This window comes from Fringilla coelebs (genome assembly GCF_963513975.1).
Source record: "Fringilla coelebs genome assembly, chromosome: 1".
Taxonomy (NCBI): Eukaryota; Metazoa; Chordata; class Aves; order Passeriformes; family Fringillidae; genus Fringilla; species Fringilla coelebs.
In genome coordinates this window covers 142,533,183-142,555,890 of record NC_140028.1, presented here as the reverse complement: position 1 = coordinate 142,555,890, position 22,708 = coordinate 142,533,183, and the positions used below count along the sequence as shown (strand labels likewise).

Here is a 22,708-nt window from a genome sequence, read left to right as displayed (position 1 = left end):
AGTGGGCACTAAATTTCGAGCAGCTGAACTGAGGTCCTGAGATGACATCAAAGAAAATAAAAGTCAGGCTGAATAACTGGTGAAAATTGTTAACAATGAGATCCATTAGGCTAGAATGGTCTCCCAAGGTACTGTTGAAAGCCCCATTGTTAATTGATTAATTTAAATCTAGACTGGAAAGAGCACTTGGGAACAATCTTATGCTTGCAGGGAAATGGACTGGATGACTTAGTGGTCTTTCCCAGTTCTAATTTCTATGGTCCATTTCTTCCCTCCCCTCAGTGGACCAAAAGGATGAAATCCCATCAGCTTTGCTTCTGAGGAGTGTGGAAGGAGACAGTGCTGTAGTGCTGTGTTTGTGAGCACCAGTGCCCTTTACCTTCCCTTCCTTTCCTCAGTGTGGGCTTTGGAAATCCTGAGAGGGAGGAGGGTCAGCCAGCCCAGGCCCCTGCATGCTTCACCTCCTTACCACACCCTTGAGGATTAAAAAAATAAATCTAAATTTGTAGTGGTAGTATCAAAGCTTTTTGAGGGTTTTTTCCTTTTTCCTTTCATGTGTATTTGAATACTCATCTTTTATCACAAGAAGAGAGCTTGCACATAATTCCTAATTTTAAAGCAGGACTGAATTACACTTTCCTGCCATGTCCTGACTGCAGATATCTGTGTTTCTCTAATAAATGTCGTGCCACTGATATCTGAGCATTAAGTAAATTGACAGTTTTAGATGTAGTAAGATTCTAAATTACAGTGAGAAAAAATGAATTTTGGCAGTTAAATGCAGGAAGAACTTAGTTTTATGTGGGAATCTTTTTTAATTGTATTTTTTTAATATTCTTTAGTGTACTTACATCGAAAAACATCTTTCTATGTGTTTTACTAGGTTGGTAAAGTGAAAGCAATGGTTTCCAAGCCTTTATTCACCAAAGAAATTTCTTTTTTTAGGGTGAGATGCACTCCTGGTATTGACATTGGGACAGCTTCCAGTTTGCCTTATCACAGAGCAGAATGAAAGTCTGACCTTGCCAACTCCTTGCTTGACACACTTAGGAAACAGAAGTGCCTATTTTTAATTTCCATGTTTTATGCTAATTGTTACACCCATCCTTGTGCCCAATGCAATTATATGTGACACAGAGCCAAGGCCTTGTCTGCATCCAGGTTTTGAGAGGTGTTTCAATCAGAAAAATACTTTGAACAGCAGGAATGGAAAACTAAATCCAGAGCCAGTAAATGTTCAGAGAGATAAAAAGGCTCAGTGTCTGAGAAGAGATGGGAACCAGAGTAACCTGTGGGCCAGTGGGGAGCTGAAGTTGCCCAGAGGTGAGCAGTGCAATGTGCTGGAGACACCTACCGCTGCTTCAGCTGGGGGGAAATGAGGGACTCAGCTCCCTTCCCATTTTCCTGTGGAAGTGCCTAAAACTGCTGATATGGGAGGAGTGTTTTGTCCTGTTCCTTCTGAACCTGTGCCACCAAAGAGCTAAGAGGATGGAATTAGGTTAGACAATAACAGCAATGAGAGGCTCTGTGTGTGCACGTTGGTGTGCTCATCTCCAACAGTGAAGCTCTGGTTCTGTGCTTACTCCCAGCTGGTGCCTGCATTTCTCCCTGTTTTTTTTATGCAAAACATATAACCTGACCAAAAAAGAGTTGTCCCTGAAACTCTTTTTTTCCTACTCTGTTGAAGGCTGCAAGATTGTGTCCCATGTCATATTTTCCATTTCTAAGTAATCTGTCTTCATCTGCTTTCTGTTCCTTAGCCCTTGTTTGACAGAAATGATGAAGAAACACACAAAGTTACTCTTGTAGGGGGAGTCCTCATGATGCCTAAGTTCACATTTTAATAGATGTGATGGCTTTGGTGGGGCCAGCTTTAATTGCAAAACCTCAAATGTCCTTTGAGCTGGAATTTGGAAACCTAAGTCTCTTGAGCTGCAGGAATATGAGATCATGCCCATTAAAAAATCCAGGAATAGAGTTGCAGCTGTAGAAAAGGGATGATCTTATGGGGTTCAAAACTATTTAGAGAGAATCTGAAGTTTATTGGTTTAGGGTTTATAAGCAGAGGAAACCAGATTTCTGAGAAAGAGTGACATATATGGTTCTAACTACATATATTTTTACCTATTTTAAATTATTTTGAGAAAAAATGTCATCTACTGGTGAAATGTCAACCTTGGTATACATAAGAAGTCAATAATGTTTACAAGAATATCAAATGACTTTGTGCCATGTCCTTGAGAGCATCAGACAGCAGTAGGTGAAGAGACCTTCTGAGATCTTCAAAGGGATGTCAGCAGTTTGGGCACTCAGTTTTGATTTCAGAAGTTTAAACTCTCATGGAAAAGCTGAATCTCACTGGGACCAGGCTTTTGGCATCCATCTAACTATGAAAATGGGATCTGGGAGCCTAAATTCCTCCTGTGCCTCTCTTCCTGAGGAATCTGCTCTGGACACTAATGTGTAAATCGTTCACATTTTGTCTAACTGGCTTGGCTACTCGAGTGCAGCGTGGGGTGGAGCAGATTGGTACTCCAGACATGGCCTGGATGTTCTACTGTGTGCTACTGCTTTGCAACTTTCCTACTCATACTGAGGATTAGAAATCAATTGGGCAGCAGTATTTCTGATTGGACTTAAAAGCCAGGCTTTGTGAATCTTAATGTGACTGGAAAGATCCATGGAGACATATTGTCAACTTTACTTTTTTCTGTTATTCCACTTAGCAATGATTAAGATCCATTCCATGAGATACGGATGATAATTTCCCATCTTTTATCACAGCATGAAATTTCTATTTAGGGCTCTTTTGTCCAGTTCATCTTTATTTCACACAAGATAACTGAGAAGACCTCCTAATTTGCTTTTAACATCAAAATGATTGTCAGCCTTAAAAAAAAAAATATATATCTAGAAGAGAGAAAATTGAAGTGAGGAATCAACCCGTAATCTTTTTCTATGAATGTTACACTGCTGTGAAAAGGACTGAACTTTCTTAATGCTTCATTTTTAACAGAAAGCATGACAAAAAGTTCCTATCAGTATTTAAACTGCTAAGATTTGTCAAACACAAATGGGAAAATTGTGTTTAAATAGCAGTTTCATTTTGTCCCTAATGATTACAGCAGGGTTTTTTTTGCAAAGAGGACCCCAGCAATAATAGATCATCTCTTTACTAAGTGACAGGAATTCTTTACTGTGCCTGGTGATTTCAGGTAGAGCAAAAGCCAAACTCTTTCTGTGATGCCAATAAACAGTGTGAATGCCACCAGGCTCTAGATCACAGTACTCAGTGTGAGGCTCACATCTCCCACCCTGCTCCGCCCTGCCCTGGGGCTTCTTACCTCCCAGCTCTGGGGGACAGACAGCACTGCCACACTGTCCCCTCAATGCTCTGTGTGCTGGTAAAGACAGCTGCCCAGCCTGGTGACCCATGGTGGGACCGCAGGGGCTCCTCCTGTCACCCCACAATCTGTGACTCTGGGCATTGGGCCCAGAGGTATGTGACAGTGCTCTGGTTTTGCATTTGTTGCCTTGTAAATAGTAGCTTGCTTGCCCTTTGTTTTTTCAAATGTGCCAACTGACATAACAATAACAATATTGAAAACTATTTCTCTCTGAAAACATCAATAGAAAGATACAGCAGAGCAGTGAGTCAGAATAAGATGTCCAAATTGCACCTGAGAAACAGAAGGATGGGGAGCTGGTGGGTCATCTTTCCCTGACAACCAGAAACATCAAGAAACAGCTGCTGTTGAAATGAAATATTGGTTGATCCTGGCCAAGAGCCAAACACCCACACAGCCTCTCCCTCATTCCAGTCTCCTGTGGGACTGGGAAGAAACAGAAGGAAGGCAAGACTAATGCATTGATATCATGATAGTTCATGGTTGCTTGGCAAGACAAATGCCATGAACCCAATTATCTCCCCCTTCCCCTCTCCCCAGATTTTTACTGCTGAGTACAGTGTCCTATGGCAAGAAATACTCCCTCCATCAGCTGAGGACACCTGTCCTGGCTGTGTCCTCTCTCAGCCTCTTGCTCACCTCCAGTTCACTTGTTGGGGATAGGAATAGGAGAGAGAGATAGTCTTGGCACTTTGCATGCTCATAGCCAAAATGTTATCAACTGTGTTTCAGCCACTAATGCAAAACATGATGAGGGAAGATAACTCCTTGCATCACGTGATGCAAGTCCTGAGCTGATGCCTTGTGTTTGACATGGTGTTGTCCAGAATGTCTTTTCCACAGATGAGCTGATGTTCTTAATTTACCATGTGTGAATTCATCATATCTTCAGAGAAATCAGCAGATCTGCTGTGGAGAGTCAAGGTGCAGTAAAGCATAGGTCCTCATATAAATATTATGCTACAATAATAAGTATACTTATTGTTCTACTTGAAGATAGTCTTGGACTATAGCTTGCTGTATGAGGAAGACTTGACTGCCCTTACTTGTTAAACAATTTTTCTTAGAATTGATCAAACAATTTTTGAGAGAACAATCTTCTCTGAGTGTGTTTCAACAAAATTAGAATATGTTAGAGGACTGGCAGATTTCAAATACATGATAACATATCAAACAATTGACTTAAACTCTTCAATCTTTTGAAACATTTAGTTCAAGATCAGTTATGTGAGTTTTTTAGTTATTATTATATTCAATTATTGTATTACATCAGATAACATCACATCAGCTGGTATCTAGTGTGGTAAATTGCTCCTGCCTAGGCCAATATTTTTAAGATTATCTTGATGTCCGCTAAACAACTAAACTTATTTTCACAAAAAAGCATGGAGATTTTAGTTGTCATCACAATTCAGACCAAAGCATTTCTAAATGCTTTGGACTGCCTGTTTCACTGACTAGCAATTTATTACTGTAGAACATTCTCAGTCCATCAATAACACAATTTTCCACATTTTTTTCTTTCTTACACACTGGAATTTGCCCCGGGTGCTACAGCATAAGTCAATTACAGTGGCCAAACGTAATTCTCCTTGGTTTCCCTGGGAAATTGAAATGACAGAAAAAATGTCAGAGTTCAGAAAAAGAAAACCAATCTAGCACACTTCTTTTTTGTCTGTAGAGATCTTGCATTATCTTAACAGCAGTTATCACAGAATTCCATTGTGCTTTTTACCAGCTTTGCCTGGAAACTGTACAAGCACAGATAAATCTGCTTCTAGTCAGGATGACAGTAAATTGAAATGAAGGTAAAAACAAGTCAGTTTTTGTCACTTATGGTACCAAATGCTACAAGACATTTCCAGATTTGTTTTTGTTGATGTCATTAGTAAATTGTTTACAGAAATCTAAGACAGCTTCTGCCAATTTTTTTTTTTTTTTTTAAACACAGGGAATTGGTACTCATTTGAGTGCTTGATGTGGAAAACCCGCCTATGCCATCTTTGAAAAGTGTGTGTTGAGGTCCTTGCTACTGCTGGGAATGATGGTGAAGAAGAGACCACAAATCTACAACTTTAGTACAGAAAATAATGACACAAATGACAGATGATTCATTTTGCCTTGGTTGGCTGAGATTCTTGTGCTGGAAAGAACTCAAATCTTCCTGGAGAATAGACTAAGATAAGGCTGTTTCTAGACTTTCATCTTCTGTGAATCACTTTATATTTGCAAATTTCTTTTCTGGGTTCCACAAAACCAGTGAGATATTGACAAATTGGATGGCTGACAGAGTGAACAAATTCATAAGAGGGAATTCAGAACTGAAAAAGAAGCCTTGAGGGAATTAGTTTGTGAGCATAAGGAAAATTATGCTTTGTCCTAATGCTGACTAAGATGAAATATGAAACACAAATTTGTAAAATCACAAGGGTATGAGACCCACCAAAAGAAACAAACAGCATAAGGACACCTTTTGTCCTTCCCCAAAGAAGAGACATAGACAGCCCCAACTGCCCAGAAAGACCAAGAAAGCCTGGAGGTGCCCTTTTCTTCCCCTAGCACTGCAGGCACTCAACAGCCATAACTTTGGAATTATGACTCCTTCCAGTCACTGTTCTTCTTATATATTGTGGGTCTTTAATGTGCTGCTTTGGACATGTAGAAATAAGGTTGCAGTGGCTCAATCATGCTTTATAAAGCTGGTCTAGACCTGGGCTAAAGAATGTAGGAGTAGCTCCTTGGCAAAGCAAAATGGGATGAAATTCCTGCAGGCATTTCTTACACTAAGTGTAACCTCCCCTGTGCTTTCCCCCTACATGTGGTTAAAGTAACAGTTCTTGGCTCCTGTAGCTTAGCTTCTTCTAAAAAGTATATTTAAATGTTCTTCCTTGTGCTTCTGCTTGGAAAGAGCTCATCTAAATAAACTATAGCACTTTGTTTAAATCTGATGAGAGCCACAGTCAAGGAATCTGACAATGACAAGACAGCTGGTATGCTGGGTCTAGTGTGCATCATTCACATCCCAAAATCAATCACACTTCCTTTTTATTTCCCTTCATACTGAATATGGTTACTTATTCTTTTCACATCAGAAAGGAGATGCTCAGCACAGAAATCTTGTCTGCATTTTGGCTCTGTAGTTGGAAAAGATCCATCAGAAAATCCTATCTCCATCCTTCTGTCTTGCAATATTCACAGTGGTCCCTGCTGAATCTAGCTAATGTAATTGTTGATAGGAAGGAGTGAGACAAGCCTGGATGAATTATATATGCCTTTCCCCTCTGAGCTTATCTTCTCATTTCTGTACTGGACCCACTGCTCCATGTGTCAGAGAGACAATGAAGTTTATGGAAGCACCTCCACTGCTGACATCCTCATCAATACTGAGGTGCCCCACCTGAGGGTGCTTGCAGAGAAGGACCATCTATGCAACTGTTTCATCAAAGCACTGAAGATTTCCACACAATATGTGTCAATCAGCCAAGTCTTAACAGGAGTGAATACCAAATTTTGGCCCTGCTGGTAAGTATAAGTATTTCCCATGGCTAGAGAAGAGCAGAACTAAAATTACACATACTCTGGGTTTGTTTTTTTTTCTGACTGGAAAGCACATTTGTTTCTGTTGCCACTCTAAACCAAAGTTTATGTTGTATAACAAGAACTTGGTGCATTCAGACCTAAGAAAGTAGTTAATAAATAAAACTACTTTTATTGATAACTACCTCTCTCTCCCAGCTGTAAGGAAATGAAAAATCAGAGAGGGCTGCATTTTGTCCTGTAAACAAAGAAATGGCAGCAACATATTTATGAATAAATCTTCAACTCTGTTGCCAATATTTTTTGTGTGAACTTACTTGAGGTGTAAATATTTAATGCTTCTTTTCACTGCATTACTATTCATTTTTCTGTGTGGGAGTAAAGTCATCCTTCAGTATTGTGAACCAGGTAAATAATGTATTACTTAGTCATGAAAAATGCCAGAGGAAAATAAATGAGAGAATATCTTACCTTTGGTCATCACAATGCCCGCGAGAGTTTTGTGGCGTGCATGCATGGAAGTGAAATTTTCTGTCAGCTCCTGGAACTTCTGTGCAACCATTTGGTATACAGAGTCAGCAAAATCCTGGAAGAGACAGTCAGAAAGAATTGTTTCACTTCTTTGACTGAGGAACCTGGGCGTTTCTGCAGATTAGTCACCTGATGTCAGCTGCTGAGAGGTCCAGTTTAGAATTAAACACCACCTATTTGAGCAAAGACAAAATGAGTACCCCTCCTTCAACTTCTGACATCATCCTCAGAAATGGCAAAATTAACTGCATGAAAGCCAAGAGACCCATATTGACTAGGACTGGGGTTAAAGGGAGAAGATTTAGAGGCTGAGCCTTTTTCCAGTCTCTTAAGACATTGGTCTATCACCAGTTCACAGGAACTTAAAGCACTTTATTATACTAAGATAAACAGGTGAACCTGTGTCCTACAAAACCACTTATTTCTGTGAGCCCACTGAAAATTTCCATTAGCCCACTGAAGACTGAGAGCTGAGTTGAGGCCTGGTTTATCAGTAAATCCACCTATTTCTGCATTCAAAGTGAGTTTTTAATGACTCACAGCTATTAAGGCAAAGCAATCAGGTCAGGAATCTGCCAGAGAAGCACCATGATCTGTTCCACTTCTGCCTTGGCAGGATGATGGGGAATCTTGGCTTGCATATCCTGCCAGAGATGTTGCTTGCAGTTCATGGGTGTGCAGAGGTCTGGGAGGGACTGCTCTGCCACGTCTCTTCCTGTGCATGGCATCTTTTTTGAAAGGTCAAGTTTTCCCATGGACTGGGCACAGGAGAGTGTGTGGTCTGAACCCTCAGGTGTGAATGAGCCCAATCACCAGGGAGAGTCTTGGGAACCAGGTTACTAAAACAGAGCAGATTAATAAGGTCTAAAAAGTGAATTCTGCAGACTCTGCATGGATGAGCACGAACATAAATCAGCTCTGGTGCTCCTGAGAACACCATGACTTGGAATGATTCCCTGCTGCAATGTTTGGTATCTTTTCATTTACTTAATCTCTGAATTTTGTTTTGCACTGAGCCTCTCAAGCATACATTAGAGATAAGTCAGTGGAACACTCTTTGTGAGCATGAGTTGCTCTTAAAGTGCTTTGCAAGTCTGAACATAAAAAAGTAACATCCAAAGGATTTTTTTAAAGATATGTGATTTCTTTTAGGGAACCAAGCTGTAACTACAAATCCTTTTGGAAGCAGTTCCTGGAGCTGGAGTTTACTCTGGGGGACTGACAGAGACCTCCTAGCATCCCAAGGGATTGTGCCTTTGTTCGGAAAAGTGGCTCAACCAAACAGCAATTCCATTTTTTTCTTCTGGTGTTGGGATATGCTGCCTGGGGGTGATCCTGGTAAAACAGGCCCCCTTTAATCCACTTGGTTTCATTAAGTGTGTTCATGACACACATGGAGGAGACCCTGAGTCTGACACACTACTTTCCTGAAATATCCACAGCCATAGGAAATGTATTTAAGGAGATAACATTCATTCTTTTCCTCCCCAAACTGTTAATTGCAGTGAAAAAAGGTTTGTGTAAAACAGTGTTTTAAATTGGGAGAACACTCAGCTATTTCTCAGAGGAAAGCAGCTTCTAACTCACAAATATCAGTAATGCTACTGCCATTAAGTGCCTCTGCAGGCTGTACACCATATGTTTCTACAGTTTGTTGTGGAAATTCAGCTTAATTTTAAAACATTATTATGGTAAGTATAAAAAAAATCTAATTAAATAAACCACAACAACACTTAAGCAAACCCCTTTTCATAAAACCTGGAATATTTTTTTCTGTGTACAATCCTTGTAAGTGATTGCAATTTGCTCAAATACATAGAGGATAGGATTTCTTTGACACAATAATTTTTCTTTGTTTCTCTAAACCTAGCTTTCCGAGGTACTGTTCTGGGAACTAACCATTTGCCCAAAATACAGTTTAATATAACACGAATAAAATATGCTGTCTTGTTGCAGAAGAAGAAAAGAGGCATATAAAGCCTTTCTGGGAGATGCATGCAAAATTCCAGACTGAAATTAGACAAAAACTAAGAAAAATTATCAAGAACAGTTTGACAGTTCCTAAATGGAATTTCACTTTCACTGCATTTATACCTCTTCTAATCTAATTGTCCACAATTACCATGTGAGCAAGGTACTGCTCATACAGTGCTTCTGAAGGATGAATTTTGGGTCAATTCTCATTTGCCAAGCATCAAGGCACCCCTGTGATATAAACGCAATTACAGTCGCTTTACAGATGAATGAGTGAAGGCACTAAAAGGGTGAGGGACTGGTCCAGGGAATAGCACAGAGCTGGGCACAGCCAGGTGTTCTGATTTCCTGATGCTCTGGTTAAGTGCTCAGTGCTGGAACACTGCCTGTCTTTCATAATATGAAAGTTTGTTTCTCAACTTGTTTTCCCTGTTGAAGAGTGACTTCATCCATAATGAAAAACTAAAGTGTATTTGCAGAACTGATATAACTGGGCCCCATATGGTGGACTGAAAATCTGATCAGCTTTATTTAGACTAGAAAGAAGGGGTGGGGGGAGGGGGGATGGGGGGGAAGAGTATCTCAATAAAAATATCTGCACCATCATTTAAAAAAGAATCAAATCATAAATGTCATCTGCTGCAGTACTGCAGTCCAATCCGTGTCTGCATTTCTACTGTACCGTCCAAATCGGCATCCCAGGGCATTTTGCGCTCATTAAGAGTTAATTAGCTCAGAGGCACATACAATTCCTAAAAGAATAATTTTAAAAATGCTAAACAGAACAAATAACTTTTAACTTTGGATTTAGAAATTCCCCATAGTCAGAGCTTTCTTTACTTCATTTGGCAGTGGGTTCCAAAGCCAGAGAGCAAAGAGGCTCACTAAAGGCGAAATAACGACATGACTTCAGATAACATATAAGGGTGATAAGAAATTCAGCATTTGCTGATCTCAGGGAGTGACCTGGGACATTAAAGAACAGCAAATCCATTAAATATGAAGCCTCTTAGCTGAAATAAGTCAGGCGAACATTTTTTTTCTTGATTCCATTGCCTAAAAGTATGCCAGTGAAACTCATGGAAGCAAAGGAGTAACAAAGATGAATACGTGTGGAATGCTGGAAAAACAACCAGGAAGAGTGTCTAATCTGAGAGGTCTTTTCCAGGATATCATATTGCCCTAAATACCCAAATAGATATTCCAAAGTGAAATGGAAAGGAGAAAAAGAAGCAGTTTATTTTTTCAGATGGAGAAAAATAAGGAAGAGGTGCATGGCTCAGCCCCATAAGAGATTTGATACTCTGAAGATGGCTCCTTCTTGTGGAGCATTCATTTCAGAGCTTTGAATACTCTGGCCCTGTAAGTTGGCCCAGTGGCAGAGCTGGGTGTGGCATTAAGTTCCTCACCTACACCCATCCTTGCAGTGCCCTGCCTTCCCTCTAGCACACACCAGAGCAGCTATTTGGCTCGACCTACTTCTGTGAAATGAAGTCAGTGAGAGCATTTCTGCCTATTTAGAGACTCAAGACTGGTTCTCAATGCTTCTTAGGAAACCTTTACTGGTTACACACACATCTAATGCACACAGGACAGATATATGGAGATAAGAGTGGCTGCATTTATCCCTGCTCAGTGTAGAACCACAGATTTCATTCCAGATATTTTCTAGCTTTACTTTTAAACAATAGTCCTAGACTATTAAAGGATACATATCCAGATGGTTATTCCTGAGGGAATATAAACCAGAAAAATCCAACTATTTATGGCTATTGTGAGTCTTGTTGAACTTTAGGGATCCAGGCTAGACTGTATTATCTGCCATCAGAAGTAACTTATAAACCATCTGCAAACGAAATGGTTCTTTTCTTCTATCAAAACAATCTCAGAGAAAAGTTGTGTTTGGTGATACCACAGTTCTTACTGCCAGATATGAGTGAAAATAAAAGTCTCCATCTGGAGTAAATACAAGAGCCAAATACGTCTTGGCAGCTTCTGAACAGCTATCAGGTTGGTAAAAGAAAAAGGGAAAATTTCTGAAGATAAAAGAAAAATAAGTGTAGAAACTTACCTTGTGAGAGAGAATTCAGTGCAATTAATAGAGATGCATGCAATTGCTCTGATCATGTAATGCTAGAGAAATTGCAGCTCAGGGCAGGGGGACAGCGGTGAAAAAAAATAGAAAGATATGGGCATTCAGAAATTTGAAATTTGTTTCCAATATACATAGGAGAATAAATGCTGAAATGCTTCTTGACTTATGCCTAGGGGTTTAATCCTCCTGGAACTCTGGGGTGTGGTACAGACCACCACTGAAGCCAGTGGAAGTGTTCCTGACTCTTGCATGTTCCAGACAAGGCTCAAGTGGCAGGGATGGGAGCTCAAGCATGCCCATACCCTGGCCAGGCAGGGTGAGCTCCATCACCCTGGCTTTGGGAGGATGTTGGGAGTAAAAAACAGGAGTTGGGAAGAACTCACCCTCAAGGTGCTGGTGCTGAGTTTTTTTAAAATCCCCTGCTTTGATTTGGCTGCTATCAAAATCTTTTCATAGGTCCTCACATGTATTCTTCTGTACAAAAAAAAAATTGTCTCAGAGATACAAGGTCAGTCTTGTCAATACAGTGAGTGATACAAGTAAGGCAAAGAAGACTGTTTGACTCCCATCCAAGGCCAAATCTGCCCTAGGTAGCACTCAAACATTGAATACTGCCTAAATGCCCTCTGCCTCTGATGGAAACAAGTTTCTTGCTCAGGCTGCTGGGAGAAGAAAGAAAACATAATGCTAAATTGTTCACTGAGAGATCCTACAGTACTTAATGAGCTGTATTTTAACATATACAAGGAGTCTGGAAAGATGAAAAATAGATGTCATTACTATTATAACTGCATTGTGATGTCTGAAGTATTCATCTGTCCTTGATTAGTATATCAAATTACTTCTGTTATCCACAAAAGAAAATCAAACTTTAGATCACACCATTACAGAACCAAAAACTTTTAGGGATTTCTCAGCACTAATATTTCAAATGGTATAAATAATTAAATGTGTTCAAGTTTGCAATGAGAGTCTTCAGGGTAAAACTGACATTCAGCAGGAGTAGTAAGGATATTAAAATCAATAGATTATAAAGGAGAAAGCCTTTAGTAAACATTTTCTATTGAAATCCTGTCTTAGGGTTTATAGGGTTGAAATATCAAAAAGGTTAGATTTGCATATGGATGGGAGGAAATATTCTACTATACAGATATCACTAAGGGCTCTGTTTTTGCTGTCTCCCAAGTACTTTATTTCCAGAATCTCACTGACATTTGGGGGCTAAATGCTGAACGCAATGAATGAGGATCAGGTTGAATTAAGTTCACAACTCTCTTCAGATAAAAGGAGATGCACACCTAGTTCATTTCACTGTCCAAGAGAGAAACCCACACTCATTGACAGTGGGAGTTTGTATGTTTTTCCTGCAGGGAACTCTCACTGTCTAAATGGGAGGGGAGGAAAACAGCACAGAGATCAATCCTGAAGAGCTGCTCCTGGTCAGACTGTATAGCAAATTGCTACACATTTTTTTTCCCAGGCTTGTAAATAAGTTTGCTGTAGTTAGTTGGAGATTCATTGATAAGTGATTGTACCCTCAAGTCAGTTAATTAGTCAGGCTTTTCCCAGGTACTACATCATCTTCAAGATGCAGCCTTGAGCAGAGAAATAGCTGAGGGTCATGGCTTGCCCTCCATCATCAGTCTTCTGAAATCAATTTAGTGCCAGGGGCTCTCCCAGCAACAGTGGAGAGTGCTGGATGAGGACTGAGAGGAATGGAGAGGCAGGATGTGGAAGGAAGGAAGGAAGGAAGGAAGGAAGGAAGGAAGGAAGGAAGGAAGGAAGGAAGGAAGGAAGGAAGGAAGGAAGGAAGGAAGGAAGGAAGGAAGGAAGGAAGGAAGGAAGGAAGGAAGGAAGGAAGGAAGGAAGGAAGGAAGGAAGGAAGGAAGGAAGGAAGGAAGGAAGGAAGGAAGGAAGGAAGGAAGGAAGGAAGGAAGGAAGGAAGGAAGGAAGGAAGGAAGGAAGGAAGGAAGGAAGGAAGGAAGGAAGGAAGGAAGGAAGGAAGGAAGGAAGGAAGGAAGGAAGGAAGGAAGGAAGGAAGGAAGGAAGGAAGGAAGGAAGGAAGGAAGGAAGGAAGGAAGGAAGGAAGGAAGGAAGGAAGCTGGAGGCAGTGAGCTGGAGGCCCTCCTTCATGGTGGCCTCAGTGCAAACCACTTGCACTGAGTGCAAGTGAGCCCCTTTTATCCAGAGGTAAAAGGGGAAAATTTTTACTCACATTTCAAGGAAACTGGGAGGCAAATGGCACTGTCAGCGATGAGGCCCTCCAAGCAGAGTCACACAAGGGCTTCTGCAGCCAGACTGGAGGCTGCAGTCCACAGCCTATCATAAGTCAGCCTTCCTTCAGCATGTGCAAGCATTTGCAGACTATTACTCAAAGAACAAGGCTCTGCCAGGGAATTCATTGTGGTTCTTTCCTTGAGACGTACAGGAATTATTTCTCACTGATCATAACTCCTAGAGTATTGATCATTATATCTGGTTCTGGCTTACCCCTTAGGGTCACTGTATATGGGCTTTGTTTTATCTTAGATGGCCATGGTTTTGTTTTGTCTGGCTGTATGCTTCATTTCAGCTGAACTGTGTACATCCTGATTCAGAGAGGTCTTCTCAGTTGTGCTATTTAGAGGGGCATGGGGCTTGTGCTGCACAGGCTGCATGTGGCAGCAGCTGGATGCACATTTCCACATGGAGCTTTTAATGAAAACTCCAATAAAGCACTTCTGACACTAAGTATCCTCACAGTTTTCTTATCAAGATTGATGAGGAAGATGAACTGGTCCTATTGATTCAGTCAAAAGAATCACTTTCACCACCCTCCCCCATCTGTTCGTAGTCCTATTACAAATGCTTTAGCTACATATAATGCTGAGCTACCTCAATGAATTCCTGATTTCTGTGATCATCAAATGTCCCAGATTTGCTCTGCATTTATGAAGGCTCCTCAGTGGCTTAGCTGACCTGGGCTGACTTGGCCAGCTTGTGCAGGCTGTGCGATAGGCTCCTGGGCTCAGAGTGATTATTTGCTGTCTACTTCCCTCTCCTCCCTCACCCTGGCTGGAGGCTGATTGCTCTGCTAATTTCCCAGGCCCCACAAAACATATTTGCCTCCACGCTGTTGCTTCTGTCATTAGTGATCATTTACTAAATATCAGCACTGTGCTGGCTGCTGCGTGAAGCAGGCTTCGAACATAGTCCCTGTGTGGCAGACAGAAGAATGATGAAATGCCCCAAAAGATCCAAAAATGGGATTAAAAAAAAGAGAATTCCTTCTCTCACCCATTTTTCTTTTGTGCCTCACAGTAAACTTAGGGCTTTATGAAAACGATAGCGCTGCCTGTGCTGGAGTTGGGAGGATACAGCATACATGGAAAAATTAAGATGAGAAAAAGGTGGAATGGGAGGATTGGTTAAGGTACCTCTTTGGTAAAACTTGGCATTAGGTTTCCCAATGACCCCTTTAGGTTTCAGATTTGACCCTATTTTAATGAATGGGAGATCTGCTAAAAAAATCATATAATCAGATTTTGCTGAATTGTTCATACACCCAGCATATGCTCCAGCAGTGTTTAAAGGCTGTGGCAGGTTTCTCACTTATTATGTTTCTTGAGTGGCTAAATGCCAGCTGAATGACCTCCACTGCATCTGAAACTCTTTTACTAAGGACCACAAAAGTGTCCTCATAAAATTTGTTTTAAATATTTTCAGTGAAATTTTTAGTCATAACTGGCAAAGAGCAACTGTTTGGAAGTTCACAGATTTTTTTTTTTTTTAAATTGAATTTTTATACACAAAGATCAAGTTTAAAATGGAGGAAACACACCCCAAGTTTTATTGGGGCATTTGGGGGGGATGGGAAGGGACACATTTAGAAACCAAAAGCTGTGATACAAGTTCTTCCATAATGAAAAACTTTCTGAATTTGTACCTGAGTACCTGTAAATGAGATTAATCAGCGTTAAATATCTCAAAAGAAATGTGTAGCCACAGTAGGAAGTATAAAGATCAAAGTGAAATTTATTCTACAAGCTCAGTGAAAAAAATTGGTCTGTTTTCTCAATATATCCCTTGACTACAGGGAATCAATCAAACAATATAATGTATCTTTTTATTTGTTTCAGAAACCCCTGGAGTGACTGAAAGAAAATAGAACACATAAAATAAGCATACTATTGAAAAAGGAAACGCTGTCAAATTCAAATGCCTCAGCTCCTCCAAAAAGTAAGGTTTTCAATTTAGTAGGAAAACATTTTGCATAAAGGTTTAATTAGAATCTTTAAATTTACATTAGTGTGCTAATGTTAGGATGCTAATATATGGGCCCCCTCTATTTGAGGTTGATTCATTGCTGTCTGCATTCATCTTGCTCTAAAGAGATGCTACCAATAGGTAGCATTTCAATGAATTTAGAGGAAACAAGCTTTTCCACTGACAGGAGCAGTTGTTCCCTGAAGGAGGCCGTGCTAGGTTGCTGGCTTTGCTCCTTCTGCATACAGCTCTGGTAATGAAGAATGTCCACAGCAATTTTGCAGAATCATTCCTGAAGTCAATACTCCACCTGCTAACAAACACCAGAAAGGAATGGTTGTTTGTTTGCCTTTTTACTTTTCTTTTACTGATCATTAATCCAAAAGCCTTCTTCCTAGAGAGGCACATATAAGGTTGGCTGCAAGTGCTGAATAATTCAAAAAATGAAGAAGTGCTCGCTTTGCAGCCTTGTGCCTGCTTTAGGACAAGCCTCAGGTGTCAAGCTGTTGTACACTACAGATATTAAATTAGCACCAATGGGTTTTCTTTAACTAGATAAAAGCTCTGTAAAGCCACCAGTGTCTAAGAAAGGCTAACTCTGTAAAAACACTTTTATGGTCTCTATAAAAAGACCTAGATTTTAGATTAATATTATGAGTTGCCTCCCTTTAATAAAATCAATCCTTTATCTGAGAAATGTCTTTTCAGTTTTCAGTTTCCTTGCTTTATCTTGCTTAGGTGCATTAAAATGAATATCCTTTGGAAACTGATGGTGGCAAAGCCCTTGTCACATACAATTCTCCTGGCTGTTCAAGGTCCACTCTCTTCCCAAAGCTTAACCAGTTAGCAGCTCTTGGGTAAGTGCTCAAAGCAGGGAGAGAACAGTGCTTGCTCAAATCCCTTGACCATCATTTTGAAAATCTATGCCTGTGTGTTTATGGTTCTCATTAATGGTCCGTGCTATTAAGTGCCTCGCCCATCACACATGTGCTTTGTTAGATAAAGCAGGGGGCAGCCAGTGTCCAAAACAAATTTAATCTATTCTGAACTGCTGATCCCAGCAAGGCACAGCACGACTCAACTTTCTGAACCACTGCAGAGGAAGGCATACAATACTTTGTGTGGTAATTACTATACAGATATTGGACTTTTTCCTTTCTTCTTGTTAAAGGTCTTGCTGTTATTTGCTGTAATGATTCTCGAAATTTGGCTGTAACCTTGCTAATAAACCTCCCCTTGGCTGAGAGGGTGGTAAGGGAAACTGCATTTCATGTTACCTCACCCTTCTCTGGGCTTCTTCTCAAACGTGTAGTTAGCAGGGATGGTTCTCATCATCCAGGGTGGTTTTGTGCTTGGAGAGGCAGAACCATGATTTCCCCTGAATCCCAATTTCCATTCAGGCACCCTCCGAGCCATTTGGGACTGGTGTGTGCCTGGCACCGGAGTTAAAACACCTCTTCCCTGATTTGCTGTTCCCAGCTGGATAACACAAGTAATTAACACAACAATGCTGAAATAAAGAGTTTTTGGGGTTTTTTTAATACCTGCCAAGAACCTGCATGTGAAGCCAAGAAATCAATCTTACTTTTAGCCCACGTTCTAAATCCCAAACATCGCTGTCTCATCACCTTCCCCTCCACTCAAGAAACTCCTGACCAAGTGTTCACACCTAAAACCTGGGAATTTTTAAACCTTGTGACAATACTCTTGGGCAAAGCCTGTTGCCTCAGCAGACTTGCCTTATACAAGAACTCAGTAGCATGAGGCCATGAGGCACTGTGTGGGCTGTCCTCCACAGGCTGACCTTCCCTTGTGACCATTCCTCTGAGAGAGGTGTAAAATATCTGCCTGCAGTTAAGCGCAATGTTACAGTTTTCAGTTAGAGCTCAGATTTCTTACAGCAAATAAAATCTTTTAGAAGAGTTCCTCATCATGGGAAAGTTGTTTTAAGTGATTTATTCTCAGTGGGCAGTAAAATAAAAGTTCTTTGTGAAAAGAAAAGGAATAAATGGATAAAACCAGTAATTAAGTTGAAAATTATTATTTCTATTTATTTATGTACTTCCAGAAAAATATCAAGGCAATTTACCTACAAATTGACCAAACCCTATAAAATTTATGTAAGATATGTAAATATATTTCTTCCCATAAATTGATCATTAAATTGAGAGATAATCTGCTCCAATATTTTGCTCAGGAAAGTCAGTGCCAAAGCCAAGAAATGTACCATTTTTCCTTTACAGAGAAAAAGAAAAAGGCTAAAACAAACATAAAAATGTTTCTTTTTGCCATCACATTGTACTTGAGGAAGGATACCTCAAAGTATCTCTGAGGGGTCTGGCATTACACATCTGCGCTCCTTTTTACAGCTGTGGGGTAAAAAGAAATCTCCTGAAATTCAGACAGCAATTTTGGTGAGAAAAGAGGAATACCCAGCTCCATACCCAGCTCTCAGAATAAATAAAACTGTCTCACCAATCTGTGTTTCTAAGGTAATCACTGGTTGTTAGCTCACTTGTTAAGCTGCACATCACCTAAAGGGCACTCCAATAAATTACTTTCAGCATGTTTCTCTCTCCTGCTCTGCTCACAGGGATCCTCAGCCAGGAGGAGCTGGCACACAAGCCTTGTGCTACCCTTTTCAGTCTATGAAATTGTCCTGCCAAAACCTGAGCAAGGAGGGGGGTGTAGAACACCAGGGATACACAAAATTCTTGGACTCAAAAATTGATTAATATGGACAGCAAGGTAAAACGTTCTGCTTTATTTCTGAAAATAATACAAGCAAAAAAATGAAGGATTTCAAGGCTGTCTGCCATTGTACCTTTGTCTTCCTGTCTTTCTTCTTCCTTTCTCCTCCTATAATTGTTTAACCATTTTCTTCACTTCTGCCAAGTGAATCTGTACTTTGCCTCACAGAGGCATTGCATAGGTGGTCTGGAAACCCAGACAAACTATTATACAAATTGAAGGCTGTCCAGTTTCTGATAACACCAAAACTAATTTATTTTTTGTTTATACTCCACTACCTTTGACAAAGCTTCCTCTAGAGATTTATATCTCCATCCTTACTGCCTTCCAACTGTTTGTCATTTTTTTCGCTTTGCAACTGACAAAAGAAAAAAAAAACCACCCTGACATCAACCTTGGAAGAGGTACTGAGTACAGAAGGTTTTTTTTTCAGATGTGATAAAATCTTGCCTAAAACCATGTCCAACCTTTTCAGCAGAAAGTCCAGATGGCTTTGCAGCCTGTACAACAGACTTTATTCACTGATGCTTCTCTAAGTGTCAGCAGGGTGTTGTCTTCCAGAACTAGTAAATGTGCAATGAAAGGCAGCTCTGAGGGGAGAAATAAACACAAACAAAAAAAACCTCTCACTTAAATCCCCCTGCCTCCTCCCAAAAATCAAATTAATCTGAGAATTTCTACACACATCTGACTGAAAGTTCCCTCTGGGTGGAGAAAGGCTTTGCAAACAACCGGAGGTGTAAGGGATGAGGTCACAGCTCAGGCAGCTCTGGGGTGAGCAGTGATTTACACTCTCACTGCTGGCCTGGTCACCCTTGCCTGCATTGCAAGTATTTCATCTACAGGATCAGGACCCTTCCTGAGTCCGTGTATATGCTTCAAACTGCAGCACCTCATAATGCTGTTCTTGCTGTGGTCAAATTAGTGCAAAGAAGCATTCATGAGTATGAATGGCAGGCAGGGAATGGGGAGGGTGAAGGCTCAGGGATATGGGGTGAGTTTCTGCCCCTCTGCCTGAATCCCTTGCAGCCTGATGATGCCAGGCATGCCACCAGCCCCTGCCTCAATTTCCAGTCTGTAAAATGGGAACCCTCAAGATGTCATGCATCTGACTTCTTTGATACAGGTGAGGGTCAAAGTACTGAAAAGGAGGCTCAAAGATGACTTCATCCCTCCCTACAACTCCCTGAAAGGTGTTTGTGGTTTGGTGGGGGTTGGTCTCTTTCTCCAGGCAGCAACTGACAGAACCAGAGCACACAGGCTTAAGCTGCACCAAGGGAAATATAGGTTGGATATTCGGAAAAACTTTCTTATGGAAAGAGTGATAAAGTTCTGGAATGGTCTGCCCAGGGAGGTGGTGGACTCACCACCCCTGGGTGTGTTTATAGAAAGCCTGGATGTGTCACTGGGTGCAAGGGTTTAGTTGAGGTGTTAGGGCATGAGTTGGACTTGATGATCTTGAAGGTTTCTTCCAATCCAGTCATTCTGTGATTCTGTGATACTGTTTTACTTCAATTTATGGCCCAGCTCTGTCCTGCCCACCCCTCCACTCTGCACAGCACCTAGCTTTAGGTGTAGGCAGTCCAGGGTGACAAGCAGAAAAGCCACAGCCAGCACTGGCTGTGTGGCCAGTGAGAGCAGCTGGATCCTGCACCCAGCAACAGAAGCACAGAAGGTGCCCACACCAGGAGAAAACCTGCTCGTTCTTGGTACCACTTCTGAGTCCTGAGAGGGAACCAGGAAGAATAAAAAAGCTCCAACCACTAGTTCATGCATCTACTGTCATTTGAACCACCACCTGTGTGATATGGTTAACACTGCAGCCATTTCACTGCTATTCCTGATTCTGTTGGAATTGTGTGGCTTTGTGCTTGGCAGTAATCTTGCTCCATGCTGTGCAGAGTTTATCCCAAGGCAGGCATGTTCCAGTGCACCTTGGTATAACAGCAAGGCAAAAATAAGTGGCAGCAATAGTGGGGAAATTCTCAGAAGTAAAAAGAAAAAAAAAAGAAAAAAAAAAAAAAAAGAAGAGAAAAAACCCTGGTGTACAAAAAGCCTTTCCAGCACGTCTCCAGTTTTGTTTCTCGTTGACACACTATTCTTGTTCTGAGCTGACAGCTGCAGTCCAGCCTTTGTCAGGTAATTAATCTGGGTAGTTCACTTCCACAGGTGAGTAGCAGGTTGGCACAGTCTCCTCTAGCAGTGGTTTGTGGGTTTGTTTTTTTTCTCTTTTCAGAACAGTATGGGTATGAAAGCGTGCAGATATGTGTATGAATCTGGCACACAACACGCTGACCTGGCCAGTCATTTGCTCCTTTCTCACTGCAGAGTTGTGTGCTGCAGGTCTAACCTGCACTCCTGTGCTTTGCAAGGTGAATGGAAGGAAACCTCAGACAGGAATTTAAAAGCATCCGACTTGCTCTCATTGATTACAACTGACAAAACATTGAAAACCCCTGGGTTTCTCTGCAAGCCTGAACATTGCTGGTCTGATTCACACAACAATGTCTGTGTATGTTTAGAAATGAAAGTGATTAAAAACAAGAAAAAGAGACCGTGAGGCATAGAGAGAAAAGTCATATCTCTTGGGAAATGATAGGTGATCTACTGCATTTTAACATTTAGTTAATTGTGAAGTAATGCAGTAATAATAACATGTAAGCACATTTTCTTTTTTGCAGTTCAGACAGTGCACTTACAAGGTCACTGAGCTGGGAAACATGATTCTGTGGGTCTAGTGTCAGTACCAAGACATCCTTTCACAAAGCCATGCACCTTTAAGCCCTCCCTGAGCATCACAGAGCCACTTAACTCTTTTTGATGGTTTCTCACCACTCCCACATTGTGCCCCAAGATATCTGTCTTGACAAATGGTTGGGTAATACATGGCTGGACAACACAATTGTATCTCAGTCTCTCTGTCCCCCATGGCCAACACAGGCTTTCTTTATGTCTTAAATTCCTTCTCCCTTAGATTTTTTCTTCCTTGTTCTTATAATCCAGCATGTTCTTGAAACCTAACCTGTATATCAGACTGTTTTAGCTGAGTCCTAGGGTACCACACCCCTCTGTTGCCATGGGCAATCAAGAGATGGTTCAGTTCAGATTGTGCTGTGAAAGGATGCAATTTATGTCACAAATGTTTGTCTCCTTGATTAGTAATACAAAAGCGTGGTGAACTGTAGCATGTCTCTGTCAAAGACAGCAAGCTTCAGTCCAGAGGGGGAGAGAGCCCAGATGGAAAAGCAGTGCAATGATCCCTAGAGAGATGGCTATACTGGGACAAACTTGTTAGGAGAGGTGGATTTAGAAAACTGAGCATTCTACACCTTTTCTTGAATGTTTGGGGCTGTTATTTCGGGGTGTGAATTTATGACCTACCCTCATTTCCAGTGGTCGGTCCACAGAGTCATACAAGACCCCTGAGTGATGGCCATATTTTGGTCATCTCTTCCCATAAGAGATTTTCTCCCACTGACTGCAGGAAGAGTCCTGATCTACTGGCTCAGCAGCAGATTAAATTGGTTGTCTACCCCTTCGGTTTGAGTGCTGCAGTAATATTGAATAGGTAAGAGATCAGAATAAAGTGATCTCCTTACACCTGGAAATGGAATAAAATCCCCTCACCTACACAGCATTTAGCTCTACATTCATCACATTGCCATCTTTTGTAGTGAAACGTTCAGATCCTATTGCAATGTCCTAGATATTAATTTTCATTGCCAGTAACAGGAGTCCTGTGCACTTAACACTGTCCTTGGAACACAGTAAAAATATGTTTCAGCAGCTAATGAAATTATCACAGACCATCTGACCTGAAAAATAAACAGCAAGGCTTACCCTTGCTGGCTAAAATGATGTGGTGCAGCTGTATTTTGTCACATACTTTATATATATCTGAGCATATATATATATATATATATATGCATATGTCATGCCAAATTGTAGATTGCCATTTTATATATATTAAGGAGGTTAAGGAGGCTTTTTATAGATGACATTTCCATCACATCTCAGCAAATGTTTTGCTCAAATCTATGCTGTGTATCATGTATTTTATGGTTTCTTTAGCACATAGAGGGTTTAACTGTTGGCAGACTAACACCAGCTTCTAACAGAGATGTAGCAGTGTTACCATTTTTCTCTAACCAAACTTTCACATCTCAGA

At 40.9% G+C, this 22,708-nt stretch overlaps 1 protein-coding gene across 1 annotated transcript in view; it reads right to left on the bottom strand.

Moving 5' to 3' along the window:
• The window catches only part of ADARB2 (adenosine deaminase RNA specific B2 (inactive)), a gene marked incomplete at both ends in the record, with an annotated part of 302,283 nt that overhangs the window by 48,906 nt on the left and 230,669 nt on the right, over window positions 1-22,708 (bottom strand). Inside the window, one exon of the mRNA XM_084213135.1 lies at window positions 7,416-7,530. Coding sequence (XP_084069261.1) covers window positions 7,416-7,530 — 115 coding nt within the window. The remainder of the gene's footprint in view (window positions 1-7,415; window positions 7,531-22,708) is intronic.